At 41.1% G+C, this 25,345-nt stretch overlaps 2 protein-coding genes across 4 annotated transcripts in view; both read left to right on the forward strand.

Annotated features, from left to right (window-relative positions):
- dnah2 (dynein, axonemal, heavy chain 2) overlaps window positions 1–17,322 on the forward strand; it is a 58,612-nt gene extending 41,290 nt beyond the window's left edge. For 2 of the 3 annotated variants that reach the window (XM_039610057.1, XM_031752074.2), the window contains exons 67-88: window positions 81–203; window positions 404–552; window positions 699–765; window positions 1,246–1,396; window positions 1,703–1,851; window positions 2,017–2,150; window positions 2,724–2,868; window positions 3,002–3,201; window positions 3,518–3,644; window positions 3,828–4,014; window positions 4,255–4,403; window positions 4,633–4,816; window positions 4,940–5,130; window positions 5,281–5,472; window positions 5,940–6,124; window positions 6,762–6,990; window positions 7,945–8,096; window positions 9,441–9,555; window positions 15,260–15,436; window positions 15,706–15,780; window positions 16,658–16,808; window positions 16,994–17,148. In XM_039610057.1, the coding sequence (XP_039465991.1) occupies window positions 81–203; window positions 404–552; window positions 699–765; window positions 1,246–1,396; window positions 1,703–1,851; window positions 2,017–2,150; window positions 2,724–2,868; window positions 3,002–3,201; window positions 3,518–3,644; window positions 3,828–4,014; window positions 4,255–4,403; window positions 4,633–4,816; window positions 4,940–5,130; window positions 5,281–5,472; window positions 5,940–6,124; window positions 6,762–6,990; window positions 7,945–8,096; window positions 9,441–9,555; window positions 15,260–15,436; window positions 15,706–15,780; window positions 16,658–16,808; window positions 16,994–17,148 (3,387 nt within the window). Of the gene's footprint in view, window positions 1–80; window positions 204–403; window positions 553–698; window positions 766–1,245; window positions 1,397–1,702; window positions 1,852–2,016; window positions 2,151–2,723; window positions 2,869–3,001; window positions 3,202–3,517; window positions 3,645–3,827; window positions 4,015–4,254; window positions 4,404–4,632; window positions 4,817–4,939; window positions 5,131–5,280; window positions 5,473–5,939; window positions 6,125–6,761; window positions 6,991–7,944; window positions 8,097–9,440; window positions 9,556–15,259; window positions 15,437–15,705; window positions 15,781–16,657; window positions 16,809–16,993 lie in introns of all 3 variants that reach the window. The other variant, XM_039610056.1, reaches the window with a different exon arrangement.
- A 2,910-nt stretch (window positions 17,323–20,232) lies between these two features.
- The window catches only part of kdm6ba (lysine (K)-specific demethylase 6B, a), a 107,165-nt gene continuing 102,052 nt past the window's right edge, over window positions 20,233–25,345 (forward strand). The window contains exons 1-3 of the mRNA XM_039609384.1: window positions 20,233–20,867; window positions 24,448–24,584; window positions 24,970–25,013. The gene's annotated coding sequence lies outside the window, so the exon portion shown is untranslated. The remainder of the gene's footprint in view (window positions 20,868–24,447; window positions 24,585–24,969; window positions 25,014–25,345) is intronic.

Genomic DNA, 25,345 nt, shown 5'->3' on the forward strand with positions numbered 1-25,345 from the left:
TTTAAAATATGGCAAAGAACAATACATAACATAAAAACCCACATTCATGTTTATGTAATCCAAATCTGTGTGTTTTTCAGGGCCTTGAAGAAAATATGGGGTATCTGGTGGGAGACTGTTTGCTGGCAGCTTCTTTTCTCTCATACATGGGCCCCTTCCTTTCCAACTATAGAGAGGAGTTGCTTGAAATCTGGATGAAGGAGGTCAGACAGCCAAAAACACACTGTTAAAACACCCAGTAAATCTTACTGTGCAGTAAACTTCTAGTGAACGTCTAAGAAAAAAATGCCCTCTTAAAATGTTTAACTGAACAACTGAATAACCCATGTATACTGTACTCTTTTATTTTCCTTGTTTTTATTTCTGCTCTCTTTCTTTCTGTAACTGCTTACACTCTCTTCAGGTAAAGGGCTTAGGGATCCCATGTACACCAGGATTCAGTTTTGCAGTGTTTATGTCCAAACCCACAGTGGTGAGAGACTGGAACATCCAGGGCCTGCCCACTGATGCTTTTTCTACTGAGAACGGAATTATAGTCACCCGTGGAAACCGGTCAGTACATCATTCAGTATCTTATTAAAAAGTTTATTATTATTAGGTTTGGGGGATTCTGGATTTAGATATGTTTTACATTTTACAAACCATGTGTGAAGGTGTAAATACAAATTCTTATATCTTCCTCTGCTCTTTTTGTCAAGATGGCCACTGATGGTGGACCCTCAAGGCCAAGCTTTGAAGTGGATTAAAAAGATGGAGCTATCAAGGGTAAGAACTGGGTTCTTTCTATCCCACCAAGTGCTGGGTGGGAACATTACATCCTCAAATATAACTCAAAATGCATTACTAAACTTAGTAGATACGTTTTCATTAACTCTAACTGTCCTCTCTCTTCTTTCCTTTTTATTGCTGTGCCTGGTAGCAATGCATTTCCCTTATTTGAGCTGACCTTTTACTTTTCTGAGTATATCACAACTCATCTCAAATTCACTGCACCAACATACTCATGATCCCCCTCGAGTAATTACTGAACCTATGAAGACTGCCTGCCAGTACTTTTTACAAAGCAAATAAGATGAACTTCACTGACATTTAAAAATCTCAACTCAGATGAGTTTATAAAGAAATACATTTTTAATGATTATGAATGAGGAATTTTTGGAGATTATTTCTGAGGCTGTCGGTATGTTTTTGTGTTTGACAGGCTGTGTTGTTGTTGTTGTTGTCTCTTATCTGCCAAACTCGCAGGGTCTCAAAGTAATCGATTTTCAAATGCCAGACTACCTGCGGGTGCTGGAGAATGCCATCCAGTTTGGGAATCCTGTTTTGCTGCAGAATGTCCAGGAGGAATTGGACCCCTCTCTCAACCCAGTTCTCAACAAGTCCCTGACACGCATAGGTCTGATGCAAATGCATGCACACACACATAGGCAAAGTCACACTTTAAAATAGCAGCTGGTGAAATAAATCTTTACCTGGTTGAGTGGTTTCAAATCCAGGCGGAGACTTTTCTGTGTGGAGTTGCATGTTCTCCCTGTGTCTGCCAGGGTACTTCCACACATAGTCTAAAGACCGCATGGGGTTAAGTTCATTTATAATTCTAAATGAATGTGAGTGTGCCTCTAGGACAGGTGGAGGAAACTGGATAGATGGATGGATATGAGGTGCATGAATTCATTGTGTTTATGTGTCTACGTGTTTGCAGGCGGCAGGTTGCTGTTGAAGCTGGGTGATAAGGAGGTGGAGTACAGTCCTGAGTTCCGCTTCTATATCACCACCAAGCTTTCTAACCCCCACTACACCCCAGAGATTTCTGCAATGACCACTATAGTAAACTTTGCTGTTAAGGAGCAGGTGAGTATGCATGTCTGTGAAACAATATGTGTCCTCTGTATGTTCTGGCTACTTAATAACTCCATATAACTCCTAATTTTTGTCTACATGCAGTTTCAAGTATTAGATACCGTCTTAATTTTCCTGTCACTTGGATTTTTGTGTATTTTGCATGCACGCACACAGGGTTTAGAAGCCCAACTACTGGGAATTGTGGTGCGCAAAGAGCGTCCAGAGCTGGAAGAGCAGAAGGACTCTTTGGTGATTAGCATTGCCTCTGGCAAGAAGAGCCTGCAGGACCTGGAGGATGAGATTCTCAGGTTTCAAACACTGACCTTTGTCCTTCTTCATCAATATTTTCCTCACATAATGGACAATGTTCAGTTTAGATCCAGTCTTTTATTACCACCAGCTGTACCAGTAATAGTAATTATAACATTTTTGTTAAAGTAGCCATACCTACTGTACCTCCATAAGAACCAGGGATTATATAAGGAACAAAAAAAGTGTCAACTTCCATTATTCTCTTATTAGTACTTAAGGCAATAAGTACTTTGAAGAAGAGCAGCTGATTAAGACCCTACCCAGCATTAAACATCTATATACATTATATATATTAATATCTTAAAGATCACAAGTTGTACATATCAGCTCGTGATGGTGATCACTCATGTTTTCAGCCATGCAGTTCTACAACAGCAACTCTGTGTTTAGTGAGTAGCTCTGCTGATAGCTCCTTTTTACACTGCTACAGCTGTTTATTTTAAACCTCGAAAGCAAATTCTTTCCAAGGAATGAGATGTTTTTCAACCCATGAATGAGAGCAGGTTTGTGTATTTGGGCTGGGGGGTTGTTTTATTTTTATTGTTGTATGTTTATGTCTATTCTACCAGACTGCTGAATGAGTCAACTGGCTCGCTGCTGGACGATGTGCAGCTGGTAAACACCCTGCAGGCATCCAAAGTGACAGCCACTGAAGTTTCAAAACAGCTGGAAAGCAGTGAACAGACCGAGCTCAAGATCGACTCTGCAAGAGAGGTCAGGTCTCAGGACAGTGGCAGAGGGGATTGTCCTCCTTTCCTTGGTCTTACAGTAAATGTAGCATTTCTTTATTATTGCATGCTGTTTGGAAATGATAATAAAAAGTCTTTAATATTTTTTGTGTTGACAGGCCTACCGTCCATGTGCTGAGCGAGCCTCTATTCTCTTCTTCATTCTAAGTGACATGGGCCGCATTGACCCCATGTACCAGTTCTCATTGGATGCCTACATTAACCTGTTTAACCTCAGCATAGAAAAGAGCAAGCGCAGCCAGAAGCTGGAGGAGAGGATCACCAACCTCAATGATTATCACACATACGCAGTGTACAAGTAAGCATTGTTTTGAAATCACGTCTGCTTCTATGTGTTACATGATGTATACGATGCATAAATAAACAGTTCCATAAAAGAGGTGATGTAGTGATATGCTGCACGCTGGGCATGTAATATGTATCTGAACTTGCTGTGGAAAGATAGATCTGTACGCCTGTGTGATTTTGGTACTCATTATGTGATCTGCATTAAACTATGAATCTCCATCAGTTGTAAGATTTTGATATAATTAATCAGAAACTTACACTTAATCATTTGCTACAGCTGCTGTATCTGGGTGAGTCTTCCTGACGCGTGGTTTTGTGTTGGGCAGGTACACGTGTCGTGGTCTGTTTGAGGCTCACAAGCTGCTCTTCAGCTTCCAGATGTGCGCCAAAATTCTAGAGGTGGCCGGAAAACTCAACATGGATCAGTATAACTTCTTACTTCGAGGTGGAATTGTAAGAAAAACAGAACACACACATTGTTGATGGTAAAAACTTTCCTCACCAGTAGATTTGCTAATATCCCTCAAAAAGACCTGATACTGTAGGATGTATGAGTGTGTTTAGTATATGCTATTTATCCTATATTGATGAGATAATTAGACTACTGACTGATGATTGACTGATTGATGCTTGTAGGTTCTTGATAAGAAGGGGCAGATGGATAACCCATTTACCAGTTGGTTGGCAGACTCCAGCTGGGACAACATCACACAGTTGGATAAGCTGCCCGGCTTCCGTGGCATCATGTCCTCCTTTGAACAATCCTCTCGAGACTGGATCGTTTGGTTCACCAGCTCTGAGCCAGAGAATGCTCCACTTCCAGGTCTGAATGTGCTATAGAGGGTACATTTTTTTGTTCTTATGGAGGAAAGTCTTCTCACTGTGAACAAACTCACTGAGTGTGCTCTCCTGAGAGGCTGGGTGAACTGATGTGCAAGAAAGTCAGCTTTTTCTTACTGCTGTGCAACCGTTTTAATTACTTGACTATTTGTTTTTCTTCTTGTCTTTATGCATCACTCCTAATAAATTGTATAATTACAGATTTACATTTTTCCCCCTTTAGGTGATTGGGAGAGTAACTGTAATGAGTTCCAGAAAATGCTGATAGTGCGTTCTCTGCGTCCCGACCGTGTCTCTTTTTGCATTACCTCCTTCATCATTAAACACCTCGGCTCTCGCTTTGTGGAACCACCTGTTCTCGACATGAAATCAGTGAGTGTCAGGTCTTTTTAAACTAATTCCTGATGTTTTTCTAAGTATCACTATTAAAGATTCGGATTCTTATTAATATAATTTTTCTAGTTGCTTTTGAATTTTCGCTTGAAGTGTCAAAATCCCATTGCAGAGTTACTGTTAGGTGTCAAGTGAGTTGCCTTTTTTTTAATCATCTCACTCTCTTCCTCCTTTTTTGATGAATGTGCCATCTTTGTCTGCTCCTTAGGTTGTGGAGGAATCAACCAGCTGTACTCCTCTGATCTTTGTTCTGTCTCCCGGGGTGGACCCTACAGGCACTCTGCTGCAGCTAGCTGAGGCTTCTGGGATGAGCAACCACTTCCAGGCTCTGTCTCTGGGCCAGGGACAGGCTCCCATTGCCAAGAGCATGATAGAGGAGGGCATTAAGAACGGTGCTAGACCAGTTGCAGTTTGTTTGTTTGTTTTTTAATGATCACCGTGTCTGATTACTCAAATAGGAATCTACATGTAGAACTAAATCCTAACAGGTTATATCAACTTACTTTCTTTTTCAGGTCATTGGGTGTTCCTGGCCAACTGCCACCTCTCTCTGTCATGGATGCCTGAGCTGGACAAGCTGATTAAGCAGCTACAGCTGCAGAAGCCCCACCCTGACTTCAGGCTCTGGCTCAGCTCTTCACCACACCCTGATTTTCCCATTACCATCCTGCAGGCTGGCATCAAGATGACCACTGAGCCACCAAAGGTACATGCTCACAGACACATTTTTGTGTCACTACAGTCACACATTATATACATTCTCGTGTGTGAGTGTTTTACTTGTCACTATATACACGCTACACGTAACTGAAACTATAAACTCAAAACTCTTAACACTTCCCGTTCTCATTCTCAGGGTGTTAAAGCCAACATGAAGCGTCTTTACCAGCTGGTGACAGAAGCTCAATTCAACAGCTGCAATAAACCCGTATTCTACAGGAAGCTCCTCTTCTCCCTCTGCTTCTTTCACAGCATCCTACTGGAAAGAAAGAAGTTTCTACAGATGGGCTGGAACATTGTTTATGGCTTTAATGATTCTGACTTTGAGGTGAGAGATTCATTTGATACAGGAAAACAAAACTGTGACAGCTATTAGAAAGGACAGAAAAACAAATCTTTAGTGCAGTATTAATGTTTGTGTTTATATCTGCTGATTGATGTAGTGGAGATTACATGGTTTTGTATGTAAAGGAAACGAATGATTGATTAGGATAAATGTATGCGCTGTCATTATTAAAGCCATTTAGAGTAGTTAATAATAAGTATGTAGGTAGTTGATTTTATTTTCCTAACAACACAATGCTCTCCTGTGTCAGAGAACAATAACATAGTAAACAAAAGTACAACAAAATGCAAATGACACCACTATCGTATCAATTTAGTTCAGGTGTGTGAGACTGATTCATTAACATTTCTTTTCTTCTTTCTGCACCAGAGAGTTTTGCACTTGTCCTTTGTGTGTTGTGTCAGATTTCAAATCCAGTCTGTTGAGCTCTTTGTCTTAATACTTCCCAGGTGAGTGAGAAACTACTCAGTCTGTACCTGAATGATTATGAGGAGATTCCCTGGGATGCACTCAAGTACCTCATTGCTGGGGTCAACTATGGAGGTCACGTCACCGATGACTGGGACAGACGTCTTCTGACCACATACATCAATGACTACTTCTGTGACGCTGCCATAAACCAGCCATTCTTCAAGTAAGATATTGTTCCGTGTGCTACTGCAAGTGTACTAGTAACTACTTTGAAACCAGTGCACTGTGCTAATAATTTAAATATGTTTCGGTAAACAAAAGCACTTTTGCAGAAGTACCGATGCCTAAACATTTCCCACGTTTGATGCAAACTGTTGCTTCAAACTGAGGCTTTCTGAAGCACCTTTTTGCTCACAGAGTGCTAGCACCACCAAGAGGACAGCAAGGTCATCACTTCTTAAGAAAAGCAGATACACTGAGTGCTGTCAAGATCTCTTACTCTGTTCATTTACTGGCTTCACAAATCTTGTGTTTCTAACATTTCAAACCAAAGACTCAGATTTCCCCTTAGATCAATGTCAAGTGAAAACTTTGAGGCGTAGAATACAAACCTTCTAGTACTCCATTCACGCAGGAGTAGTTGTAGAGCGATTGTTTGCTAATGTGGTGAGGCAATCTGAAGCACAGGAAATTACTACCACTTCATGTTGCTGCTCCCAACAGAACACTCATTTTCAGTACCCTAACACTTAATCTTATCATATGTATTATGATGATGTTGTCTTTTTTTGCCCTACTATTATGCTGATGGGCATTTTATATATTATATATATAATTATTAACCCCTTTTTCTCTGTCAGGTTATCAACTTTAACCAACTATTACATCCCCCGTGACGGTTCCCAGGCTTTATATAAGGAATATATCGACAGGATGCCATCCACAGAGCATCCAGAACTATTTGGCCAGCACCCTAATGCTGACATTGCAAGCCAGATCGCTGAGACCAAGACACTGTTTGACACCCTGCTCTCCCTGCAACCCCAGGTTACCAGCAAGACTGCTGCCGGGGGTAGTAGAGAAGATAAGGTGAGGGTGAAACAAGGTGGGTGGAGGAGAGAACAGGGATGACTCTATGAGTGAAACTACAAAACGTAATAATGTGCATATTGAGTAAAGTAGTTTTGTTTTGTTTTGTGTTTTTTAATCCCTAGGCTTAGTAGTTAATCAGTGTACTGGGCCGTATAGCCTAAATGGCATCATCTCTTTTTAAAAGTATGTGTAGTAGAACGTGGGAAATGTAATGTTCTTTTTTCCAGTTAATGGTTAGTAATTGCTTGAAAAAAAGGCTGTCTGCATGACTGCAGCCAGCCATATTTGACAGATTTCTTCCCAGCAAGGCTTAGACATCCATATAGTTACATAACACTGGCTAACAGTCATCAGTGTAATAAGATACAGATCTGGGAATCTGTGCTTTATGGCTTATGCTTCACCCTGAAGTTTAAGGAAAGGACTCGAAAGATTTGTATTCTGTAAAACTGAAACTGTGTGTTATTAGGACATTAAACTGTTTGTTTGGGTTTGTTTGTTTTTAATAAATTAAATGAAAAAACGGCGTTCTGTTAGTTATTAACAGAGTGCTGCTGTGGTGCAAGATCAAGATCAGAGCATTTATCACAACTTTAAATTGCTTCTAACACAGGTCCCACATGCTGGTCCCACTTAGGTGCTGCTTTTGAATGTTGATGGATCTGATTATATCTAATCACCTGTGCATGGATTTGCTTTCAGATATAGCTCTGCTTATTATTTCTATTTTGTTTAAAGTCAAGTTAAAGGCACATTATCTCTTAGGATCCCTCTTGGAGGTATTGGCAGTTTGTCTCTGTGCTTTAAATGCTGTAGTTTTGTAGTAGTGTGAGCAGTCTAACTGGTAAAATCTCATCATCACCACTTTCATATTGGTTTTCCTGGAGTGTGTGTGTGTTTATTTTACCATCAGGAATGAACCTGTTATATCTGCTTTATTTGTGTTTGTAGGTATTAGAGCTGTTGACAGATGTTCGTGGAAAGATCCCAAAATGCATTGAATACGAGGGCACGAGAACCCTCTTGCTGGACAACCCTTCACCCCTTAATGTGGTCTTGCTGCAAGAGATCCAGAGATACAACTCTCTGCTGAGCACCATTAAGTATGAACTCTTAATCTGTGTGTGTGTGTGTGTGTGTGTGTGTGTGTGTGTGTGTGTGGCTGTTTTATTGTACCTTGATGTGTAAATCTACGGTTTCAAATGGGATGAATGTAGGTGTCATATGCCATCAGGTAGAAAAACAAATCTGAGGCTAAAATTGTGCAGTTTCACAGCTGAATAATTGCACTTTATTTTCACTGAATAATTCAGACGCTGCTAACAAAAGTGCTTTCTCTCACATGTTTGATTTTTTTGTTTTTGTTATTTTTTTTCACTCCTTCCACATTAGCCTCTGTACCAGTTTGAAGACAATAATAGAAATTAAAAAAGCAGAAATTCACGTTTATTTTTGGTTGGGTCAGCTATTCATATTTTTTTAAGTTATAAAACAATGCTATTTATTTCTATTTTTAACTTAATGTTGTGGCTCAGGAGCTAAAGCGTACTAATCCTGAATTCCCGATGTATGCATCAGAGTGAGTGAGTCTATGTGGAACATTTAAGCAGTGGGAAGTAGTAAAACACATAGAATGAAGTGCAATATAAATGTGGTTGAGTGCTTATTTAGAGTACAAAAGTGGTGTATATGTATCAGTCCATTTACCAGTGTTGTTAAAGACAAATCAATAACAGAAAGATGTGTGCTTGATAGAATAAGTTAAGTATAACATGGTGTGGTTTTGTCGCAGAGCGCTAATAATCCTAGATGTGTTTTAAGCAGTGCCGGGGATGTTATTCCAAAAAAAGTCATGTATTACACATTACTCATTACTTGTCTTAAAAGTAACATAAAGTCTCATTACGTCATTATGGGACGTATGCGTTTAAACCTTAGATGACTGTTTCATGTACCAGTACAAATCCTAATGAGGAAACAGAGGCATGTTTATTTTAGTGTTTGCATATGAACACAAAGCAAAGTTGAAAACCAGCCAAAAATGCCTTAAAGTGATTCTACTGTAGAAACACGTACAGATAGAAATGGATGCTACAATGCTGCAAGCCTGACTTCTTATCACTCCTTTTGTTACCTGTTAAAGTTCAGGCTCTGGCTGCTGAGTTGGGTTCAGAATGCTCTCAACTTTAACATCAGTCTAGGTTCTTGGCTAGCTTTGTGTTAGCATGCTGTCTGTGCAGCTTTCTCAGCTGAAGTTGCGTTAGTATTACAGTGCAGTTGTTTCTGTCCTAGACGCAGTTTGGATTTCACCATCCTGCTCTTGTGCTTATGTGCAATAAGAAGAGTAATATCAAAGGGCTTAATGCTAGTTACTGCTGAAGACCTATCAATCAAATGTATTACACATTTTGTCACCGTTGCTGTAACTGTGTATGTTTGTGTTCTAGATCGTCTCTGGTGGAACTGGAGAAAGGGATCAAAGGCTTAGTAGTGATGTCACCCAGTTTGGAGGAGACCTTCAACTGTATCCATGATGCCCGTGTACCATCACTGTGGGAGAAGGTGCAAACACACACATGCACACAGTTTATTACAGCTACCAGCGCAGGCTAGTTAGTGCCAGTTGGCTCCTTCTTGGGTCAGAGAGTCACTATAGAGCTGTGTCATTATGCAGATGTAGTCTTCTGTATATGTCTCTGCTCGCTCAACAAGAACAGATCATCACATGCACTTTTCTTCAACTGTGGGTCAGTTTTTTTTGGTTGTAGAAATGCAAAGACCTGCAATGAGATTAGACTTCTAGACTGCCCTGTCACCAACAATCACTCACACAAGCTTTAGTCAAACCTTTAAACAAGTTCATTTGAGGTTACAAAAAACATTAACCCAAATGTGCTTCACTGGTTATCTTTTCTCAGCTGCATGAGGCGGCTTCTCACTTTTTAAAAATAAATAGATGCACTCACACGTCCTATGTGTGATGCACGCGTTCTAAATCATGAGAGCTGTGAAACTGCATGTGGTACTTTCTGATTATCTTACTTCATAAAGTTGGCAGACTACAATGAGGATGGACTGCTAAGATCAATAGTGTTGAGAAAGCTACTTATTGGAAAATTGGGCGCACAGAAAAATATACAAGCCAAAGAAGATTTTGCTGAATCAGAACTAAAGTAAAACTCTGAAAAGGAGTAACAGAATGCATGTTTAAAGGCACACAGTGAAGAGAACTGTAACTTTTTTTTCTTTTTTTTGGTTTGGCTGTGCTGTACTGTATAATCAAACACTGACCAAGCATTTCTGAATAAGGGTCGCAGATAATATTTCAATACTGACAGAGTGCTATGTTTATTTTTCCATTACATATTCTGATTTAATCTGCATTTTAAGCCTTCCTCTGCCTGAGATAGTTACCACAGATTCCTTTGCTGTGTTGCTGCTTGACAGAGGCCCTTCAGATGTCTGCTCTGGACTCATATCACATATTGATCCCTGTGATTGTGATCCGATCAGTACGGATCTAATCTGCTTTGAGCCACTGAAACAGCTGCATGCCTGTCTCTGTGCTCACTCACTGGTCTGTTATTAAATGTGTATTTATCCGTCACCCTGCCTGGCTACGCAGACACACATTTATTGTTCTGGTCTGTCCACACACACACAGACACACACACACACACACACACACACAGATGGGCTCAGTGTGGCTCTGGCTGTATTCCAGCTGTGATTCTGTCCAAATGCTCCATTCTGGCTTCATTATCACTGGACCTCTCCTTACAGTGGGGAGAGAACACAGGGTGCTGTCAGCCCAGGTCAAGGGGCTGGAAAGGCTTCTGACTACAAGGGAGTGTCGGTGTGTGTGTTTAGAGTGTGTTTGTGTGTGTCCACTGACAAGGGTCAGTAAGGGCAGTTCATGTTTATATTCAAGTGTCTGACTTAGTGCTCTTTAAGAGCTGTGGATGAAAAGCATGCATGTATGCATGTATGTGTTTTTGCTCATGGGTGCATTTGTGAGAGGCTGTTAGTCAGGTGGAGCATACCTCGGCCTTCAGCAGCCAAACAAAGCCTGTGTCTGTGAACTAATCGTAGTGTAATAAGCAAAGTAAACCTTCCAAGGCCTGCTCCACTTTCCTAAAAAGACCCTGAGCTCATTGTGCTCTAGCCAGGAGCTTAATACAGCTCAATATACCGTATGTGTCTGTGTGACTGTGTGTATCTATTTCCTTTTATAGGAGTATTGGATAGCTATTAGAGTTGCTGCCTCCAGCTGAGCGCCTCTGTTCTGCTGATCACTTGTAAACCTGACGACTCTCCTTATATTTCTTCCAATTCCTGGCTTTTTATTCATCTCTTCGTCTTTTCACTTCAGTTATGGCTTACTCTTTTTCCTCTTGCTCTCATTTTGTGCACTAGTTCAGTCATTGTCCAGCTCCATTCTTCATCGTCTGTATCTCATTCCTGTTTATATGTTGGAAGTATTACCTCCATTCTGCTCTCTTTCTTTCTCTTCACGCTTCATCTGATCCAGGCAGCGACTACAGCCCCTCAAAGAGTGTCCTGCTTATTTATCCCTCCGTCCCTCCATCTCTCTCTTCTCCGCCCCTCTTTGGCATAGCAGCCTGTCATTAGTTCTGAGCTCTCAGACTCGTGGCTTTAATTTTGGCCTGCCTGCCTCTCTGTCTCCGGCCATTTTGTATCTGGTTTCCTCACAAGCCTTTGCCTGTATTTGTGTGCGTATGTGTGACGACCATATAATGACTGTGTGTGCGCGTAGAAGACATCTAAATTAATCATTAAATTGTATATTGTCAATAAAGTCTTGGTGGCTTTCCATACATTAAGCTTACATTTTGAAAGCATTTAGCTCGTCTGTGAATGTGAGGGCCAACAAGAAACATGTATCTTATCAAAGTCGCTAAGATGGTATTGTACAGTGAAATTATTACATCCATCTTCAACCTAGGCATCTGTTTGGTCTTTTTAATCTATGACAGCCCTTCTTGGCAGATATGGAAGCTTTAACGTCAGTGACAATGCTGAAAGGTTTAATAGCTAGTTCCTCTGAAATGGAGAATTACTAAGTCATGCTGATATTTATTGTGTTGGAAAGTTACTAGGCAAGAGCCATTTTCACAGCTATATCTTTACTGTTACAGCTAACACACGTTTTTGATTATTTTCACTCTCTGAAATTATAGAGAACTGTGACGGTGTCTGTCACACTAACCCATTGTTGTAATTGTTGCTTTTGAATAAAAGGTTTTTAAATCAGTGAGTTGACTGACAGAAAAAGTGGTTCGTGAGCATTTATTCTTTTGATCTGAGGCATTAATTTATACGCGACACGCCTTTTTGTTTTCAGCTTTTATTATACGGATAGTTTTGTTTGTAAAGCTGTGTTTGGTATTTCACCTTGTGTTTGATGTTACTGCAGATAAGATGGCTGATAAGCTACTGAACAAAGGGGATATGAGGGGATATGACTAATAGTGAAAGTAATCACTACAGGAACAGTTCATCTGTTCTGCTTTTCCTTATTTTCTGTCGTATATAAAATCGTGGATACTCACATTAAACAAAATCATAGTTTCAAATATTAAGGCCATGATGTCTTTAAAATGATTCCTTCAAAGATGTTTGATTGCACTTGAGGTTTGATTGCAAAAAAATGGATATAGCTCTTTTTATTGTTATTTTTGTAGTATGTAGTTTATTTTTTATGGTTTAATCATGAATCAACAAATTGATTGGATTTGTTGATTGGTTACAGTATGATGAACTAAACGCCCCTGAGTTATACTAATTGTTAGAATCATCGAAGCACAGGTGGGGTTTGTGGCAGAAATCGTCCACTCCAGCTTGTTAATCAACCAAAGACCTGGACAGAGTTTACATTCATTTGAAAGCCTGACTTGTCCGCCCTAGCTGGAAAACTGAAAAAACAGTTGTTATCTATCGTCCAGCTTACTCAGAGTTTCTGTCTGAATTCTCAGACTTTTTATCTGATTTAGAGCTCAGCTCAGATAAAATAATTATTGTGGGTGACTAACTTTAACATCCATGTAGACTCTAACAGTGACAGCCTCTAATCTGTTATTAGACTCAAATGGCTTCTTTCAAAATCTAAAAGAAGCCACCCACCACTTTACTCACACTCTAGATCTTGTTCTGACATATGGCATAGAAACTGAACATTTAACAGTGTTTCCTGAAAACCCTCTTTTGTCTAATGATTTCCTAATAACTTTACAATAATCGACTACACAGCAGTGGCAAATGGATTTCATCACAGTAGATGTCTTTCTGAAAGCGCTGTAACTAAGTTTAAGGATATAATTCATCCATTGTTATCTTCCTCAATGCCTTGTGCCAACACAGTGCAGAGCAGCTGAACGCTACTCCCACAGATGTTGATCATTTTGTTAATATCTTTACTTCTTTACTCTGTACAACTCTAGATAATGTAGCTCCTCTAAGTACATGACTCACTGGTATAACTCTCAGATGTCTAACTTAAAGCAGATAACTCATAAGCTGAAGAGGAAATGGTGTCTCTCTAATTTAGAAAATCATTATTTACCCTGGAAAGCCAGTTTGATGCTCTATTTAAAAAAGCCCTCCGTTAAGCTAAGAACATCTTACTATTCATCACTGATTGAAGAAAATAAGAACAACCCCAGGTTTCTCTTCAGCACTGTAGCCAGGCTGACAAGAAGTCAGAGTTCTGTTGAGCCAACAATTCGTTCAACATTAACTAGTAATGACTTCATGAATTTCTTCACAAATAAAATTTTAATTAATTAATTAATGCTTCAATCTTAAATATGATCAACCTATCTCTAATAATCGGCTATGTACCACAGGCCTTCAAGCTGGCTGTAGTTAAACCTTTACTCAAAAAGCATCTCTAGACCCAGCTGTCTTAGCTAATTACAGGCCAATCTCCAACCTTCCTTTCATATCAAAAATCCTTGAAAGAGTAGTTGTCAAACAGCTAACAGATCATCTGCAGAGGAATGGCTTATTTGAAGAGTTTCAGTCAGGTTTCAGAGCTCATCACAGCACAGAAACAGCTTTAGTGAAGGTTACAAATGATCTTTTTATGGCCTCTGACAGTGGACTCATCTCTGTGCTTGTCCTGCTAGACCTCAGTGCTGCATTCGACAGTATTGATCATAACATTTTATTAGAGTGATTAGAGCACTCTGTAGGTATTAAAGGTACTGCACTGGAGTGGTTTGCTAGGACCTATTCTGTTTACATTATACATGTTTCCCTTAGGCAATATCATCAGAAGACATAGCATACATTTTCACTGCTATGCAGATGACACACAGCTCTATCTATCCATGAAACCAGATAACACAGATCAGTTAGTTAAACTGCAGGAATGTCTTAAAGACATAAAGACCTGGATGGCCGCTAACTTTCTGCTTCTAAATGCAGATAAAACTGAGGTTATTGTACTCGGCCCTGAAAATCTTAGAAACACGGTATCTAGCCAGATGCTTACTGTGGATGGCATTAGCTTGGCCTCTAGTAACACTGTGGTTTGGCCTTGAATCTCGGAGTTAGTTGCTGCAACTACTTGTAGTCGGTCGCCAAATGCAAAAAAATGAAAATAAAAATCAAACCAATCACCATGCAACCAAGAATTCCTACTTATGAGGAGGTTACCCTCCTGTTCCATAATAGAGCCGTTTCAGGCATACAGCTCTAGCTGTGAACACAGGAGGCCCACCCACCCGTGGCTTTGTGAGGGGCAGCCAGTCTAAAGGAGGGTTGGGGAGCTAAAACAGCTTGTTTCAGACAGAGGATGAACCAAGGGGCTGCACTAAGGACCAGTCTAAGAGAAACAGTGATTATTTTGAATTGTGAATCATGCAAAGTGGAGTTGGAAATGAGAACAGGTCATCCTTACTTACTTTTTATGTATTAGATAATAAAACCAATTATCACAATCACTTTTATGTTTTGGTCAGTTATTTTTAGATTCCAGCGAGTCTTTACGTATTATCAAATCAGTCAAAGCAAGTAAAAGTTTCCTGTTGAGATCTGAAGATGCCAGCATGCTAAGACATCCAATTCTCACTCACCAGTTCAGTTTTCGTGTGCTAATGAGACCTACAGGCCATCAGTGCTCAGTGTGACTGCACTGAACAGAACTTGTTCCTGTTTTGAGTAGCTGCCAACAGCTGGAAGCATGAAATGGTTGTAGATTTTCCATGTCTCACTCGTCTCTCACACCCTCCCTCTCCTCTAGGCATACCCCTCACTGAAACCCCTGGCAGCGTGGACCAGGGATCTTTGCCAGCGAGTCGATCAGTTTGCACGCTGGGCACAGACGACCCAGCCCCCCAACTTGTTCTGGCTGTCCGGTTTCACCTTTCCCAACGGTTTCCTCACTGCTGTTCTGCAGTCATCAGCTCGACAACGCAACGTGAGCATTCACACAACCACATGCGCACAGGAGACGGTTATGTAATCCCGCTCACTTTGTGATTGATGGCCATATATTTTTGAGTGTCTCAGCTTGTTTTAACAGAGGGTTTTGTGAGCTGAACCCAGTGAATCGTGATTCCAAAACCGAAGATTAAACAGCGAAGATTAAATTTCACAGCACATAAAATACACATAATATAGACACCCTACTTTGCTTACTGTGCAGTGTTTATTTGATGAAAACTACTCTATTGTGTGTCCCTGCAGATATCAGTAGACATGCTGTCCTGGGAGTTTATAGTGTCCACTGTAGATGACAACAAGCTCCTTTACCCACCAAAGGTGAGACACATTTTATTTCTTAAAATTGTATAGAAAATGACACAAATCTGCCGCCATTAGCTTTCAGCTGTCATTACAGCTTTACATCATATCTTTCATCTTCACTCAAACACTGGCTGTTTTTCCCAGAACAGTCTATTTTCATTCAAAGCAGCAACTTTGCATCTCTATTTTCATCCCTCAAATACACTCATGTTTAGATGTTTGGGTTTTTTATAGATCATGTAAAATGTTTTGATTTGTCATATTTTCTTACATTGTAATTATTTAATTCCTTTTCTATGCCAGAATTTCTATCCCTGATCTCTTTTCTCTCTTTTTGCGTTTTCAGTGCCAGTCTACACTTCTATCATTTCTTAACTTGATGTTTTCCCTCATTTTTTTTTTTTTTAGCTCTGACTCTTTTTCCTTCTGTCCAAATGATTTTTTCCTCTGGTTTCTCCCCCGCCTTCCCTTTCTGCTCTCCTCCTTCACACCCTCCTTTTTCCTGTCCTCTCTGTACCACTCTTGTGTTCCCATGTTCTCTCTCTCATGACCTACTGCTTCCCATTCACCTCCTTTCTGAGCCACCCTTGTTTTATTCGTATTCTTCTTTCTCTGCCTCTACTCTAGCTTCTTCGTACTCCCCGCCACCCAACCACCACCACCTTTTGCCATCCATCTTTCTTTCTGCAGCCCTCCCCTTCCCTCTTCTTTCCTCTCCTCATTTCATTATCTAATTCCTTGGCAGAGCTGTTAGTCATGTTTTCTTTAATGCAAGAAGTCACCTCCAAGCGAGTGTTTATATTACTCCCCCTTACCCTTACCTATTTATAATCCATTTTCTTTCCGTTTTTCTGCTCATGGCCTTCCATACCTGTCTCTTTGGCCGCTCCAGGACGGAGTCTTTGTCAGAGGTTTGTATTTAGAGGGAGCGGGTTGGGACAAGAACAACTCCTGTTTGGTGGAAGCTAAACCCATGCAGATGGTCTGTCCTATACCCACCATCCACTTCAAACCAGTGGAAAACCGCAAGAAGATGGCCAAGAGTGAGTGAAATTCCTTACTTCGTCTCACAAACTTTTTTTTATGTTCCACTTTATTTATTTTCATGTGGTTTTTTTGTCACCTGTGTTATTATGTTCATCTACAAATCACTTAGTTTGGGTTCTTGTTTTTGTTCTCTGTCTCGCTCTGTGGTTTCACTGACTCAGTTGTGTGTCTCTGTGTGAAGGTATGTACCTGTGTCCGTGTTACTACTACCCGGTGCGGGCCGGTGGGGCAGGCCGAGCGTCTTTTGTTGTCGGCGTTGAACTTAAATCTGGAGCTGTGACTCCAGAGCACTGGATCAAGAGAGGAACTGCTCTTCTCATGAGCCTGGACAACTGAAAGCTTTAACAATCACGCACACACTGACTGTAAAACTTTGTTTCTGTGCAATGTTCAGGGATTAATTCTGTAGTAGTTCTTATTTTATTTTTTTATTATCTGTTTTTGTGACTGAAATGATTTCAAATGTGAGTTCTACAGTAAAGTGAATTCTATATAAAGTCGGATTTTACACCTGGGCTCGACTCGTTCTTTGACTCTTTGAAGCAGGTCAGACACATTTCTGGAAGCTCTCCTTCTCTTATTTCTTTTTTTACCTTTTTCTTCTCTCTGCTCTTAACATGACCGACTGTGCACTCCTCTCCACAGACCTCCATCAGTCTTTCCATGCTGACCCCCTCTTACCCTGCTGAAACACACACATTAACACACCACCGTCTACATACACATGCACAGGAAATCTCCGACTGTGAAGTATCGGCGCTTACTGGAAACCTACTTCTTTGTAACATCTGGATCAAGTGACTGTTTGGTCACGTAAGCGTTTGACTGTGTGCTCACTGGATTCCTTGGTAACATGATGAGCTATTACATCTATTTTATGTGTGTTTAAAAAGTAGACAGGTCTGGTCTGTAAGTGCATGAGCAGAATAGCATGATTGGAAGGAATAGTGGCCGTTTGCAGCTGCATATCCAAAATTGGCAAAAAAAAGAATAAAGAAACCCTTTTGACCCCTCAGCCTTAAAAGGCTAATGGGCTATTGTTACCCTGCCACAGTGATGGGTGAGGGGGGGGCATAGGCATCCAAATTTGTGAATGACCTTGACATCAAGGTCAGAGGTCAACTTTTTTATCAAAGTCACTATTGAGCAAAATATGGGTTTACTAGTGAGGCACCAATGTGTTGTATTTAATGTTATCTGGATTTGCTTAATAGGCCTTGGGAGAGTTCTTTACCCTGGTGCACGGTTGCATGGAAAATAGCGTCATCGGCAAGACAAGATGATTTAGATGTAAGCATTTTTACAGTATGATGTCAGAGTGGCTATCCTCCACCTGAAGCTCAAAGTGGCCCGATGACCCCATGTTTAAAAGGTCTTACTGTATAGTATGTTTATCACAATATAGAGGCTGTGGAATGACCTCAAAACACCAGACACCATGACGATGTGGCCCTGCTGAAGCAGTCTTGAATAAAGTAATGGTTCAGAGTTTGTTCTGAACATTGAGCAGGTCTGATAGTCCTTTGTCATTTCTGCTACAGGAGCTTTGAACAGTTATTAAGTGGAAGATTTGACCTCATTCCTCCACGTACCCTGCAAATTTATTTTAATGGTTAGTGCAGATTAGAATTGTTTGTGTTATTGGCTTAAGCAGGCTGCGTATATATGAATGTAGTACTAAATGCTTCACATATTTTCCACTGCATAGTTCCAGTGTTTATGAGGAGGTCATAATATATTCCTTCTCGGCTTTTTCACACTTAGTGCTCTAACAGTCATGAGAATATGAACCAATTGCGTTCGTTTAACAACCTTTAAACCAAAATGACGTTGATAGAAATTTGAAAGAAATTAAATTTGTCTTATTTTTGCATGCAGGTATGCAGAAACATGTCCACAGTGAAAAAAATAAAAAGCAAGTAAACAATGCAGTTACTCAAGGTGAGGCAGAGGACATTTTTATGCTAATATGCATGTCTCCTGAGCTTGGAAAAAAAAAGGGAGGGGAGGGGGGGCAGTGGATGAAGGAGAAATGAACCCATTCAAACAAATGAATTCTAATGAAGCTTCACAGACAAGACGTTTGGAGTCAGTCAGCACTGTGAGAGGGAGAGAGAGGGAGAAGCCCCGGACTTCCCCACTGGAAAAGGACTCGGCCCAAACTCCTGAAAGGGAGGGAGAGAAAAACAAGAGAAGGGACCCTGGAGAAAGTAAGCTGGGAGGAAGAATGATTCCAGTAATGAGAGAGGGGGAACCAGTGAGGGGGCGGGGGGAAGCTGAGTTCAAGGTTGTATTCAGAATTAAGGATTGTCCCCCTCAAAGACCAACACAGACTTCCTTGAGGTTTAAGAGCCTCTTTATCAGACCTAGGTCTGTGTGTGTGTGTGTGTGTGTGTGTGTGTGTGTGTGTGTGTGTGTGTGTGTACACTGGTGGTCTCTAGTTGGGTGGGAGATGGAGGGGTGAGCACATGGAATTCAAATTCAAATTGGCTTATTCTCCATCCTGATTGTAACAAATATCAGGCTTGGGAGGTGCTTTTTTGTTTTTGTTTTTTTGGATGAGAGCTTAAGCTGAAGTAAACTTGAATGTTGATGTGCTGTGGAGTCGTTTTAGAAACACTGTACAAGTGGTACTAATTAACCCTCCTCACTGATGCGATGTGTGCAGACAGGGATTCAGATCATATTGCTCATCTTCCTTGCGAGACCTGGTGACACTGCATCACCACAGTGGATTTTAGAGGCAATGTTCTCGGAAAGGGAGTATTAATTAAGAAGACAGCTTTTCCATCTGCCCATCCCCTTAAATTTAAAACACTTTGAAGAAATGTTGCGAGCATTTATTCGGCGCGGGTGAAAACAGGATCCAGGATCCAGCACCTTTTTTTGAACTCTTTAGACGACAAGGAAGGGAAGTGTTTAATCACACGTCTCGCTCTTGAACACAGACTGTTGCTTGTCTGCGTTTGGAGAAGCCCTGACAACAGCTCAAGAACTCCTGAGAGCCAACCCGATCTCAGCTGGCTTTATTTGGCTTCGCCTTGTGCTAATTTGATTTCCCGGCATGCTTGCGCGCAACTTTTCCGTTTCTTGGGAAGTGTAAGGCACCTGACAAGATTACAACTACGAGTGGCTCTTTGGGCCCCATTCGGTTCCAGCAACTCTTCCCCCAGCTGAGAGCTGGACTCTTGAACCAAATGCTTACGAGAAGAGAGGAGAGGAGGGGGGGCGGGAACTTGCGGCTCGGTTGTTCGCAATCGAATAGTAGTTAATAATGGAATTTGGGCAAGTTGTACAGTGTGTTTGCCAGTGACTATGGAGGCGGGGCAGTTAATGTCCAAGACTCTTCCACTGAAAATAAACCTGCATGAGGGAAGAGAGAGAAGGAGAGAGAAAGGGAGCGGAGGGAGAGGAGGGAGGGAGGAGGAAGGGAAAGAGCCTTTCAGCGGGGACAGAAGGGAAAGAGTCTCCGTTTCAATGGAATAAAAACTGCGCAATTTCTTTACGCACTCCCTGCTCGGATCACTCGCACCGTTGCTGTCCATGAGACGGATATCAGCAGCGCTTTCTGGATGATTGTTGGCGTGGGGGAGTCCGTTCCCCATTGCAACCCCCCCGCTGTCTTTCAGGCTTTTTTTTAAGGCTTCACCAGCTTGCGATTTTTTCTTAACCCGACGGTGTTCAGATGAAGGAAAAAGAAACGCGATATGACTGTGCAGATGCAACATCACTGACGAGTGTGTTCGTCATGCCTTGCCCATGGGCGAACGCATCCACATTTTCTGTGCTGGAGGGGGGCGGGGAGGGGGGTCTGCGATCTCCGTGCGCAGTGCTTCCCCGTGTCATAATTTGCGCCTAAACGCGTTATTACGGACGTTGAATGGAAAGGCTTAGTATTTTTATTTTTCGTCAGTGGGGGAGATGAGAGGGCTTTTAGAGGTCTGCGTCATCCCGTGGCCGTGGAAGGAGATGGGCTACTTTGCAGATTTTCCACTGTTTTCACAGCCAGAGTCAGCGCGGCACCTCCCCAGCACGTTTTGGATCACACACAGAAGGTAAGCTCTCCGTGCCTCTGTCAGGCATGCTGGCCTTATACCTAATTGTACGGGGGGCGGTGAGACTCCATTGAAAACAACCTGAACTACAGCGTCTTCTTTCGTTAATAAACCTTGTAAAAAAAAAAAGAAGAAGAAAAAAGCGAGCTGCTTCTAGAAAATGAGTCCAGCAAACTGAAAATGTTGCACAGCAGAAAGGCGGAATTTCAGTGGGGTCTGTAGGCTGTAGTAGCCTCACGTGTCCTTCTTTTTTTAACCATAAGGACACAATTTGATGGTATTATGTAATTGCTTATAGAGCAATAGGCTGCACCGCTCCAAGTTTGCAGGGATAAAGGTGGAGAAGTTTCGATGTTGCTGCTGTTTTGTTGTGTTTTTCCCTTTTTTATGTTGCTGACAGACCCAATTTATTATACAAACTAAAGTTGGTGATGTCATGTTTTCTACGGTAAGGGAGGCAGAGTTTACAGGAAGGTACGTCTGGAGTTGGTGATGTCGCAATCACCGTGTGCCGATTTCCGTTAACACATTTGCAAATGTAAGGAAAAAGACCACGGAGCGTGTCCGTGGGTGTGAAATGCAGCGCGTCACTGGGATATGTTTTGGTCATTAGTACGGGAGGGGGGTGGCTGATAAGAGCCAGCTGAATGAAATGGGGGGGCTCGCTGCTGTCGGCAGAAGGAGTGTCGCATTTTCTTTCTGAGATGTCATGTGGTGAAGTTGTGGCGGGTTCTTTACTATTTCCAGGAAGAGCGTTTGAATTTTCTTCCCCCTTGGATTTTTTTGTCTCCACCCCTCTCCCTCTTGTTCCTCTAGCACTTTGGGTACTCCGCCACTGGAGGGCAACCCAGGACAGAGGTTCAACTTCGAGTAGGTTACTTTTTATGTCCGTATGGAAATGAGTGTATTTGCGTGAGAGGACCTCAGCAATGACTGTTTGCATACAGTGAGGCGAACCGAGGTCACCCGGGGACCTGCTGTGGTCTGTTCGTTAATGAACCATCCTGAAGCAGGCAGGCTCGGCTGTGTTAAACCCACCGAACACATTTATTATTGTTGTTGTTGTTATTTTGTTTAAATATGGGGACTCGGTTCAGTTTAAGTTAACTTCCAGATTGGTGTCATGTTACACTATTTAGCCCCAATAACTGTAGATGTTGATGCTAGCTTAGATGCTAACAACTTTGAATTAAAGACTAAAAACAGTCTAAAAATAGTTCATTTTGTTGGTTTTATTTTTTTAAGGAAAAATTTTTTTTTTTTTTCTCCTAAAACCATTTTTTAAATCGTTTACTAAAATGTTTTTTCCCCCCACAACTAACATCAGCCCTTTTTTTCTTGGAAACCCGCATGAGAAATAATGTCTCTATTAGTATGATTCTACACTTTTCACTAAATGACTTTAAATCCCATGATGAGTGTTTCTTGTTCACTTTTCACTGTTCTTTTCCACTCCAAGGTTATTGTAGTTAACTAAAACTAAACTAAAATTTAAAACTCAATATGAGTTTTAGCTTTTATGTCTGTGAGACTGTGAGTCACTGCTTACCATAAATACAATAATAATTAAAAAAGACTAAACCTAACACTGAAATTGTCCAAACAATAAATTAAACTGAAACAAGAAAACCCACTTTGAAAACTTACTGAAACTAAACTAAATTAAACACAAAAATTAAAAAGAAAATGAAATAAAAACTAATAAGAAAATACAAAACTATAATAACTCCGTTTCACTCACTATGTGCTTACACCCCACTCTGCATTTAATCATTAGTTATTATTATTTTTTGCTCTTTTCCTCAGCGTGTCTTTGTCCCGTCTTCCTCCCTTCACTGCCAATCAGATGGCTGGCCCTCCCTGAGCTCGGTTCTGCTGGACGTTTCTTCCTGTTAAAAGGGCGTTTTTCCTTCCCACTGTTGCCAAGTCCTTGCTCATAGGCAGGTGCGCATGCGCTGTCAAAATAAAAGACGCGCACCAGATAAGTTGCAACGCGCGTTTGCATACTTAAGATTTTCTGGAGGAGACAGACATTTGTTTAGAACTCTTAAAGATGTCGAAGAAGCAAGCTCCTTTAAGCAATTACTTTGGTGTTCCTCCACCTCCAGAGAAATGTCAGAAGGAGTCCGAACCGCAAAAGAAGCGCGTTTTCTCGGAAAAGTGGTTGCAGGAGGTGACCTGGCTTCAAACAAATGATGCACGCACAGAGATGTGGTGCAGAAGATGCCGTGAAAAATCCCACTCTAGCAGACAAAAACAGTGCCTTTTATATGTACGCAAACGCACGTTGCAACTTCTTATTTGGTGCGCGTCTTTTATATTGACAGCGCATGCGCACCTGCGGACCACTTATGTGCACCCCTGCTCATAGGGGATCGTCTGATTGTTCGGGTTTTCTCTGTATTATTGTGGGTCTTTACCTTACAATATAAAACACAGTGTTGTTTTGTTTGAATTGAATTGAATTTAAATTAGGTTTAAATATTAACTCCCACAATGCAATGCATTAGAGAGGGTATTAGAGGTGGGAATCACCACACACCCGAGGATCCGATTTTGCAATTTTTAACATTTTACAATATCCCAAGTATTGCAAATCACATATTGTGATTTATCCCCTTTTAAACTGCAAGTGATATCCTCAGAGTTAAACTTTGTCAGTCGATTTTTTTTATTCAAGGAGTTATGTGACTTTAAAACCTGCCATAAATGTTGCCATACATCTGCTATCAGTCTGCCATTGAATGGGATCAAGTTTGCAATTACATGGAGTCTGTTTCTGATAATTAACTGTGATAAATCATTGAAAATTTCATATCTGTTGACATCTACATGAACAAGAATTCATATTTAACAATTACATTTGTGCTCTGCAACCTTCCTGTTCTGTAGGAATATAACCACAATACAACCAACTGGCAGTCAGCTGAGTCGAGTCTCCTCATGTTGTGCTCACTCAGACTGATAATAACATGTTGGCAGCCTGTCCTCAGTAATATATCAGAGCGCACTTATTTATAAAACATTCGACAGTCTTTCTGAGCGTGATTGCAGTCAGTCCAAGTCATACTGTGACTGTTTGTAGAAAGGTCAATCCAAAGTGGATGTGAGTGAGTCTTCCTCCAAATCTGGGCAACCATTTACCAATTTAGTTGCAATCAGTTGTAGAATGTTAAAAAAAATCAGTACAATTTATTTTACTACTTACATACATCCTTCACATGCCACTGTCATCCATGAAGTCAACATGTATTTAAAGCTTTATGTCCATACTGCAGTTACAAGCTTGCAGAGAAGCAGTTTTTCCAGTACCTCAGAGGTTCTGTCACTTTCTGTGTGGACATTGCTGTTCAAAGCTATTTTTTGTACAAATTGGTGAAATGTAAGAGCATGTTTTCACCTCTAGATGGTGCCACGCTTTCAGTCCAGGTCTTACTGTTTACGGGCTTTAAGAGCATCTGCTAATTTCCCTCACTTAAGCGTTGGAAAGGCGGATAGGCCTCTCTGAATCTCTGTGTTAAAATGCTTCTCTGTAGATGTCTGTCACTCACTGATCTATGTATACCTCTCCTGTTCACAGGGACAAAGTGAGGAGCATGGCTAAGCCTTGTCACGGCATGTTTAAAGAGCCGCCGGCGCCCGACTGAGGCCATGAGTTTGGCTGGCTACACTGCAGGCAAGAATGGGCAAGTGCATCAGCCCCACAGCATGGAAATGGTAAACACCCCTTAGTGATGACGGATGCTCATAGACACTTAATAGTTTTATGCATGATTATTGCAATTAAGAGCAGTTGCTAAAACACTGTTGCCACATGTAGTTTTTGATCTTTTGTGGAACAAACTTCCAAAAAATATTTTAATTGTCACTTTTATAGACTTAAAAGACTCTAATATTCACCTAGTATTTGTTCATAGTATCTGACTTATAACTTAAAATTCTACTGCACTATGTTCTATCAAACTATCAACAGCACTAACATTGATTGGTATCTGACTCTTAACAGAAATACTGCTCTGATCTGTACTAGTATCAAAGTTTTTGAGTAATTGGGCAGATTCTCGTCAGATCCATGTGTTTATCGGCATGTCTTCTCCTGCAGGGAGGGAGTCTGCGCCTGGCCCCTGCAAGTGTCCACCTGCTCAGGTAAGACTTTTCACCTTTTACCCAGAGCCTGAACTGCCAGCTCTGCAGTGACAAATGGGATGTGCATGACTAAACCCTTTAGCCATGATGGAAACCTCTCTCTGTGCTCTGTTTGTCTGTCTGGTAGAAATGTTTGTCCTGGTATGTAAGCTTTCCTCAAAATGCAGCTGCAGTTTTTGTCTCCTTTACTCTGAAAAGACAGAAATCCACTTCCACTAGAGATTTTACGTTGTAGTCGGCTATTGTTTTGCATGTGTATAGCTTACATAGGCTGAACCAGAGGCTAAGTGGCCTTGAATATGCTTTAAGTTCCATACATTTAAAGGTTTTCT

The sequence above is a fragment of the Oreochromis aureus genome, linkage group 3 (assembly GCF_013358895.1).
Source record: "Oreochromis aureus strain Israel breed Guangdong linkage group 3, ZZ_aureus, whole genome shotgun sequence".
NCBI lineage: Eukaryota > Metazoa > Chordata > Actinopteri > Cichliformes > Cichlidae > Oreochromis > Oreochromis aureus.